Genomic DNA, 9,295 nt, shown 5'->3' with positions numbered 1-9,295 from the left:
AAAGGAAACAGGGAAGATACTGATAAAATACTGTCTAAAGTTCAGCACCAGCTAAAAAGACAGATATGAGAGTCAGCTAAGCACCTCCTCAATGGCTGAGAAGTCTCAAGCCCATCATGACATGAACCTCTTCCAGCTTTCTAATAACTGCATTTTCCTTTCTTTAAAGGGAGATGAGCTATTCAACTGCAGTTAACTTGACATTGTTTCATAATTCCAAAGTGTCTCATAATTATGTGTTCAGTTGCACAGTCTTTCAAAGGAGCTGCAGAGGGTAATTGGGGTTACAGACTCTAAAGGAGAATTAAAATTCTAGTTATGTTTTGGATGGGTTCCAGCAAAGCAATTACTTGGCAACTCTAATATGTTGAGAACACACAATAAACTTGAGGAATGTCACAAATGTCTTTGTTTGGTTGACAACATGAATATATGGTCTGGAGCTCAAACTTCCCCTGGTAAGCAGAGCAGCCTTGGAACACACTCTGCAGGGGCATGCACGTTAATTAACATCTTTTAGGCAGAGTTTGTGTAGCTCGTGCATTTATATTCTAGTTCAATGACAGGATGACTAAAGGAAAAAAAGGTTAAAACTCTTGTTCAAATAAGGCACAACACAAATTAGCAGGCTTGTGTAAACAACAGATACAGCTTTCTTACTAAAGGAAAACATCAAACAAAAAACACATTATGAAGAGATCTGACTGCTAACGTATGAGCACAGTCGAGTTCTCAGCCTGGGCTTCCCCCAGTGACTCCACATCCATTGTACAATAACTCACACCAGGAAATGCTACAACACAGCAAAGACAAAACCACAGAAATCTCCTCCCTGATCCTATGATTCCATGAAAAGTACACAAACCCAATTAAAAGCAGCTGATTGAATTATGAGAGAGGCAGGTGCCAGGGAGATGGCAAAAACCCCGCCAGAGGATTCTGTATTGATTTGTGTCACTTTTCTGTATTTTGCAGCATGAAACAGCACACAATGAATACCAGGCAACCACGAAGCTGTATTAGTATGATTTCAGATGAAATTTTGTTTGGTTGGTTGCTTTTAGTAGAAATAAATGGGATTTAGGCATGAATATTTACATGTTTTGGGTGGTTTTAATGCCATTTGCTGCTGAGATGTTGCTATAACTGAATGAAGGTAGAGGCTGCTGTGAGATTAACATTTTTTTCCCTCCACCTTCTGTGACTGTTTGCAAAGAATAAAAAACACAGCCACAGAATTTTAAGTCTTTTCCACGTATCAGACTGCTCCCTTGCATGTGGTATTTCTGCAGTGGCACATTCCTAATTCACCAGCAAGTGGTTATGGGCTAGCAGCATTAACATTACTACACTAACATTACTTTTCTGGTTTGCAGAGCTTTCAATTGCTGTGGTTTTAGACATTTCTGTCCCTTTTTCCAAAACTGATTAATACAGGGACAAAGAAAGGGGCCTGAATCGACACTAGACACCAAGGGCCTTATCACATACAAGGAGAGAAAAAGAAGGCCTCGTATCTCTTTAGGTAAGACAGGTCCTCTGGTATGGAAACAGGGAATGGCTGTTAGATGTGCTCAGAGGAGAAGGAATCTTCCAGATTCCGGTTCGCATGAGAGGAGACGAGGTGAGTGGATCAGAACATCTCTTGACAGAGAGCTGTGCCTTGTTCCCCCTCTACCTGTGCTCACACACCACAAAGAAAAACACATGCCCACCCTAAATCAGCATCTACCCCCCTGCACTCCGCCTGATCTTCTTCCCAGTGTTTATTCCCCATCCTCGCCCTTTCCCTGCCACGACACAGCTCTGGCCCTCGTCTCTCTGAGCCCTGACATGCTCTTCCCTTTCCAACAGTGAGTCAAATGCAAAGTTCACATTTTGATTTTACATATTCAGAAAATTCGTAACAGCCTCAGATTCTGAGCACAAAGCAACGGAAAGGGTTTTGGCACGGGCAGACTGCAATACCCTCTTCTTTAAAAACGTTTCCCAAATTAGCTCAGCTTCCTGGATTTGTTCGCGGAATATCACTTTCCCATTTGTGATACTTTCCTTCAGTTATTTCTAAAGTGTTTTTGAAGCCTGCCAAGACTGTTTAGGATATGCTGCTATTCCAATACAGCAGATGGCACTAGTGTAAAGTAAGCATTATGGAAATTTACTGTATTCCTAGAAAAAACAACCAAGTGAACATCAACTAGCAGGTGGCTAAAATATTTCATGAGCAACGGGGAAAGTAATTCAGAGACATAGTGTGAACATGGAATTAGATCTGTCACCCCTCTAAGGCCCAAACTGGGTCATTCAAACCAGGCACTCATCTTTGGTACCTTTTTCACCTAGAGCTTGGAACATTTTCTGAAACAGAAGCAGCCTTAGCATTTAGGACCACAAAATTTATCAACATCACCCAAAAGGTACCTTCTGTTCTCGTAAATTATCTTGGATTGCAGATTGTTGTGAGACTGTATTTCCTTTGCTCATGCTGAGCATTTATCATTGGCTTTGTTATTTTGGGGATAAACAAGCAGCAGCCACAACTGGAAGATACATAAATTATGGATGCTCACAGGAACAGCTGGACAACCCTGAGTAAAGGGTTATGCTAAACCCTGTGGCTCTCCTAGAACCTCTCAGATGTTCTCTATCAAAACACTCTTCTCCTTGGGCCAAGCCTGAATTATTATAAATTCTGTTAGAACGTTCTGTGTCCCTGGTCCCCCAAGGCAATACAGAACATGGTATTACACACCTCCAGTATTTCTGCTGTTGATTGAATTTTATATGCAACCACCTAATACTACTAACAACCTTCACTTTGAAAAGAACTTAGAACTGTTTATCATTATAATCTGAATGTTGTAAGCACACACATCCAAAAGCTTTAAGAAGTTCCTCATGCAGCAAACACACAATCAAATCCAACACCCTTCTTTCTTTCTTTTCACTTTAATTTCTGTTCTAGTGCTGAGAAGCCCCCACAGTAGATTACAGCTCTAGTCATCAGATGTGTGATGACTTTATTTATTAGGCTAAAATTACTTTTCCTGTGGTTTTAAATAACTCATCTCACTACATAAAAACCAAACATCCAGGTCTAGCAAACCTGATCTTATCTCCATTGCAGACCTCCCACTTCTGCAACAAAAAAGATGATGATGGCTGACATATCACCAGATGCTTGAATGCAGCAAACCAGCATTACCACTGGACATCCACATTCCAATTCTAGTCATCCATCTGGAGTCTGAGAAAACCTATTCTCCTTCTTCTTTAATTAATTAAAAGCTAATTATAGCAGTCTGGGAAAGAAATCCTTTCCAGTCTCTTTATATGAAACAGCAGATAAGGACTTCAGCAGTACTCAGCCCTCCAGCAGGCCTGATGCAAAGGGATTGGGCAGAAGGAAAGACAGTCTAAATGCCAAAATCTATTTGCCTGTATTCCTAAAAGGAAAAACAAACACAGGCCTCCTGGCCTTTTCCAGTGACCTTGCATGACATTGACTTTGCTTTGGTAAATAGTACCAGGGTAACACAGACAGCTCCAGCACAGATCGATGCCTACTTAGAATTTAAGCCCAGCTTTTAATATGCTGCTACTGTATGAGATTTTATTTCTAGCAAGTCCATTCTGCTGTTTTGTAAGATTCCTTAAAATATTCGTAACTGGAAGGGTTAACAAATGTTGACAACACGGCAATAACAAGGAATTCCAAAAAGTTCTTTTTTTTCCCTATAGGTCTACAAAAGATAAACAACTGTGCACAATCCTTTATTTAATTCACATTACATCTCAGCGCAGATTTACAGAGGAAGTGGGCTTGTTCTTGACTCAATTCCTGAGGAAGTTTAATAAATTGAAATGTTAATCTGTTCTTTCTCAACTCTGTTGAAGGCATCACAGAAGTATCTGACAGTGACAGATAAAAAATAGCAAGCTATTATGGTCCCTCCTCCTCAGTCAGCACCAGCACCGTGCCGGCCAGCCCTGAGCGGTACCATACGGCGTTTCCTGGCACATCCATCCTCAGCAAGACACACACAAGACAGAAATCAACTCTTCAGCGTCAATACTTGTAATTCTGCTATGATTTTCAGTGTTTCATCAGGAAGGAGTGCTCCCAATAGCCATATCTCCACAGTGTGCTGCCACATTTTAACTATCAGTAAGTGTTCACTTACCAGCACCACCTTGCTCACATTTTAAAAGATTGTTAAAGTCACCTATCAGCCTTCATGATAACAAACAGTTTCTCAAAATCTATTATAAAAAATATTTACATAATATCCTGAAAGCAACAGTTGATATATAAAGGCCAAGGAGTGATGGTATCCCAGCTTTCAAGTCCCCCTTCTTGCACTGTGCTGTGTGGTCCTGTGAAAGGCACCTTCCCTTCTTTGCTATCAGCTACATCAGAAAACATTAAATAATTTCATACTCAAAACTGATAATCATATGCATCCCTTTATATCCAGCCATGATCACAGAATGGCAGCTTAGTAGCCAAACCGTTAGCTTAGTAGTCAAATTACATAGTCAAAGGATGTATTATGGCACTAAAATAAACAATGGTCTGTGCCAGCCCAGAAAGGGCAGCGTGCAGGAGAGGTTTTTGCATATTCCCTGGAAGGACAGAAGTACCGTCCTTAACTATTTTATATCCCCCAAAATTGCACAAAAAATAGACAGGTTAACTTAAAATGGAGGTTCCCCATAGTGTTTCAAAATTCTCAGCTAGTAATGGAATGACAGCTTGAGCTCTGCACCTCCTTTAGTTCTGGTAGCACTGTACAGATCATGAAAGGGTAAAGAATTTTCTTTTCATGACAATTGTAAAAACCCTTACAGACTATCTGCCAACTGGTTTGGGTTGTTTTTCCTCTTCTAAATGCCTACTGAAGGTCATTTATTTAGTGTTTTTAAAACAAATATTTTAATTTAAAATGGAATATTTTAGAATGCAAAATGAAGTGAAATGTCAACTGTTTGATATTCTGTAGCACAGCCGAGGTGCAGCTGTTGCACTGGGGACAGCTCTGAGTGACAAGAGCTTTACCTAGATGAATTGCTATTTCTGAGCATGACTTTAAATAAATAATTTAAAATAGAACAAAAAGAGACAGCAAAACAGAGCAGGCTTGCAAAGTGTTCAGTAACATCATGTCATATTGATAGATAAGACTGACAAGTCCAAATACAACTCTGCGTTTCATCAACAAAAATGTTCCTCAATGCAAACAGAAATAGCAAAGGGGAAAAGACAAATGAAACAGCTGCAACAGGCAGCTAAAAGGAACCTTGTGGAAAGATCTCCAGGATCCAACTCACACAGTTTGCTGTAATCACACTAAAACTTCCACCTGGATCAATAGGGTTGTGTTTTTATTACAAGCAGCTGAGCCTTACAGTATGTACCACAGCACTGGGGTGGTGTACCTGCCTGGAAGGCCAAAATTCTCTTCAAGCTTCTGTCACAGGGAAGACAAAGCATTCCAAAATATTTCTTTTCTGCGTGAGGATGGGTGACAGATTCTGCCTCAGCACTACTCAGGCAATATTCTTAGACCACTGAAATTTAAGTATTTTGGAGGGTTTGATTACATCTTCAATAGCCTGGTGACAACTTAAAAAATAAGCAAAAAATAAAGATGCTAAGAAGACAACAGAATGAAATAACTCAGTCACACAGAAGCCACGGCAAATCCCAAAACTGTGGGAGTTTACATAAAACTGCTCTGGAGCAATATTTCATGTGAGAATGATGAGAAGACCTTGACTGTAGTGACACTCACTTTGATGGGATTCTAAAAATTCCTCCATAAAACTTAATTCCCATCATAACTTTTAGCTCCTTGTTCATAGCTCTGCTTCTGCTCAGGAGCTCCACCCCCAGCTTGTGCCACTGTTCCACTCTGCATGGAAGGGAAGGAAATGTGCCTCCCTGGGTAGCTGTGAAACTACAGGACTTCCAACAGGTATTTTTCCTCTCTGGATTGAAAGCTGAGTATCTGTAAGGACCAATTTCACTCTTCCAGCCACAATCGAAGATGAAAAACCCAAGCCAACACAAAAACTTTTGCTTGACATGGAATCACTGAATGGTTGGGGTTGGAAGGGACCTCTAAGGATCAGCTATTCCAAGACACAAATTGTTCACCTGTAATTCAAATATTTTCAAGGGGACCAGAGAGGCTCCCTTGAAATTGTTAGCTGGCAGGATGCATTCAGCAATGGCTTTAAATGGTTTTCTGCCCTTACTTTTTCTTCCCTGAAAGAGTTGCATAGAATGTGAACATTTTGTAATGACAAACGGGACAGGGATGTGGAGAAAGCACAAGTCAGAAACTTGAAGGGTATTTAAAATTCATCTGTATCTATGAAAAATTAAGGAGAAGGCTGGAAGCTTGTTTTTAAAAACTTAAGACAGTTCACTTCAAAGGCTTCTTGCTTTTCTGGGGATTTTTTCTGCAGAATATGTTTCAGTGTTAGCAGCTGCCACTGGTTTTTCTCCTTCCAGTTGCCAGAATTATCAGCAGGCTGGTTGTTCAGAGATAAAGTAAGGAACAATTTAATGCAGAAAAAATGATGTTTTGATTTCCCCCGTAACTCCTTCCAGAGGCTGACTGGACACACAGCTTCAGTCCTCTGTCAAGGAACGGCTTCTTCCAGGTTCTGCCTTTGGCCACACACCTTCAGAACTGACTTGCTGTCTACAATTTTCATTTTCATATGACTTTAATCTATGCCCTTCCCACAAATTCTCAGAACTGCCTGTTACTTGTGAGTGGTTGAATCTTAGGAGCACTTTTCTGATAGCCTACACTGGTGCCTCAGGACGTTGTCTCCACACTGCCCCAGTGTTTCTCAAGATGCCTGTGGGTATCTTTTCACTTGAAATACATTTTCTCACTCCTTCTGGTTTATTTTTACCTGTAGTAAAAGCGGCTCCTTTAGCTGTGTGTGATTACCCTCCACAAACACTAACAAGTTTCCCTTTCCCTAGCATGTTCTAATGCTACACTCGCTCACTTTCTCCTTGGATTTCACCTTGGATTCTCCTTGGATTTCACTTTCTTTCCCACTGTAATTGTTTCAGACACGCTGAGATAAACACTGCCAATATTACCTTGCCTTGTTTTGATAAATGAGCACCAATATGCAGAATAAGAAATAGTCTGACCAGGACTGAATCCTACCAAAGCACGTGCAGCAAGCCTGAAGATTCTCAGAGAAAATACTTCACAATAAAAATGAACAAAATGAACTAGAGTCAACAGCGTTTCATGAAGCCTTCACCATTTAAAATTATCAAATATTTTATCTATCTCTTTCTTTTCATGTTTGTGACCCCCTGAAATTGGAGAGGAAATCAGTGACACATTTAAAAGCAGGTGCAATGCCACAGACGCTCTGACTTCCCACTTACCAAAGGAAGGACTGGTATTTTACCAAAATAAATATTCTAGATTATCAACCTATTCTGACTGGCTTTTCAGAGGAAGTGTAGATATATCTACAGTACACACACACAGCGTTTTGTACCTGGAGCAGTAGTTGGAATAGCAGGGAAAAAACAAAAGGAAGGAGTTTCATTCAGTTGTGTGTTTGGCCCTTCTCACTCTTTGTTTAATATCAGGCCACCAAAGCAACATCTTTAGTCAATGCCACCATTTCTGTCTGTGGGTACTCTGAATCAGGCCATCTGGAGAGCTTTCCTTGCTAGGTGTCTTCAAGAAATTACAATTCCTAACTTTGAATAATCATTCAACAAATTAAATGAAAAACAGACGTGCATCCGATAGTCTTAATGAGACCCCTCAGGAAAAAACGAGGCAATCCACAGCTCCAATTTGAAAACCAAACCAGTGCTTCACTGAACATCTTCTCTTCAATATAACCATGGTTTCTACAGAACTTAGTTACACCCATTTTACAATTAAGCAGTAAAGGACTTCAGCAAGAAGAAACACTGATGGAGTGGAGGAAGGGCTTTCTGATTTAATACTTTTTTTACCTCACAAAGTAGTAAGTCAATGATGTGGAAGACCATGCAGAGTGGAAACTTGGCAGTAAAAAGAGTGAGGAACCACTGGGATGCATACATATGAGCTTCCAAATTGAGGTCTGAGAAATGGCTGTGCAAGTCTGGTAACTGCTCCTGGAATAAAGAGAAAATATAAATGTTTCAGTATTACTCATTAATCTGAGTTCTCCATCCATATTTCCAGTAAGGACCAGGGTTGCTAAATACCAAGAAACACAACGAAGTGAAAGCCTGGCTTCTTTCAAGCAGTGAAAATGTTTCTTGATAAATTTCAGTGCCCATGGTTACAGTTTTTAGTAAGATATCCACAGTGGATTCTATCACAGTATCCAAGAACATACTGAGATTAGACTGAGAAATTACAAAATCTTCAACAGTCGAAAGGCAGAGCAGTTGTAAAATCTCTGTCATGGTGTGTATTTTTAAGTTATTCCTTTGCTGTGTCTTGCTAGAAATGCTTCTGCTACAGAAAACAATGGCTACTGGAACCAGATCACCTCGCAGAGCTTGAAAGCAACAGAGCACACAACTCCATCAGACCATTTCTCTAACTAGGAGCACATACAAGCAACACAAAATAAGCACTGAAAATCCTCCTGAACAGTGATGATACGGTCATTTAATAAAGTATCTTTGTTAAGAGTGTATTTGTTAATAAAATCTGGTTTGTTTGTTAACAAAACTCTTTGGGAACATATGTAAATACTGAGAAGACCATATGCTGAAGTATCACATTAACTAGCAAGCAATTCTACTCCACCGAGTATGAAATATGCACAATTTGACATCTGAAAAAATACCACTAAATTAACAACAGTCTGGTTTGTTTGGTTTCAGTACATCCCACAGAGATACCTATGGTCATCTGTGAGAACTGACTTCAGCAACCAGCTTTTCCCTGTGCCAGCAGAAGGGCAGGCCTTAATGAACTGTCAGTAACTCCTTATTAGTCAGAACAACAATGTATAAAATTTGCAGCCCTTCAGCTCTGCCAAACTGCTCGATGAAATAATTCCACCTGAAAAAAGAGCAGAGGTTTGGAAGAGACAGTAAAACCTGCCCAATGATCCACACTTGATTGGTATTTCATAAGCATCAGGATGTCCTGATTCGCCTGACCTCTTAACATCAACATAATTCATGGAAAGTAGGACACTGATGGAGGCAGTCTGAAGGATACACTGGTCTCAACAGCACAGAGACATTCTCTCTAAACAACATCAGAAACAGAAAGACAGAGAGCAAGCA

The 9,295-nt window shown here is 40.1% G+C and overlaps 1 protein-coding gene across 1 annotated transcript in view; it reads right to left on the bottom strand.

Annotated features, from left to right (window-relative positions):
• The window catches only part of RABGAP1L (RAB GTPase activating protein 1 like), a 242,971-nt gene that overhangs the window by 89,615 nt on the left and 144,061 nt on the right, over positions 1-9,295 (bottom strand). Inside the window, exon 19 of the mRNA XM_008636116.2 lies at positions 8,018-8,161. Coding sequence (XP_008634338.1) covers positions 8,018-8,161 — 144 coding nt within the window. The remainder of the gene's footprint in view (positions 1-8,017; positions 8,162-9,295) is intronic.

This window comes from Corvus brachyrhynchos, unplaced genomic scaffold, assembly GCF_000691975.1.
Source record: "Corvus brachyrhynchos isolate BGI_N302 unplaced genomic scaffold, ASM69197v1 scaffold466, whole genome shotgun sequence".
Lineage (NCBI taxonomy): Eukaryota > Metazoa > Chordata > Aves > Passeriformes > Corvidae > Corvus > Corvus brachyrhynchos.
The sequence above is the reverse complement of the archived record's forward strand: the minus strand, read 5'-3'. Positions and strand labels throughout refer to the sequence as shown.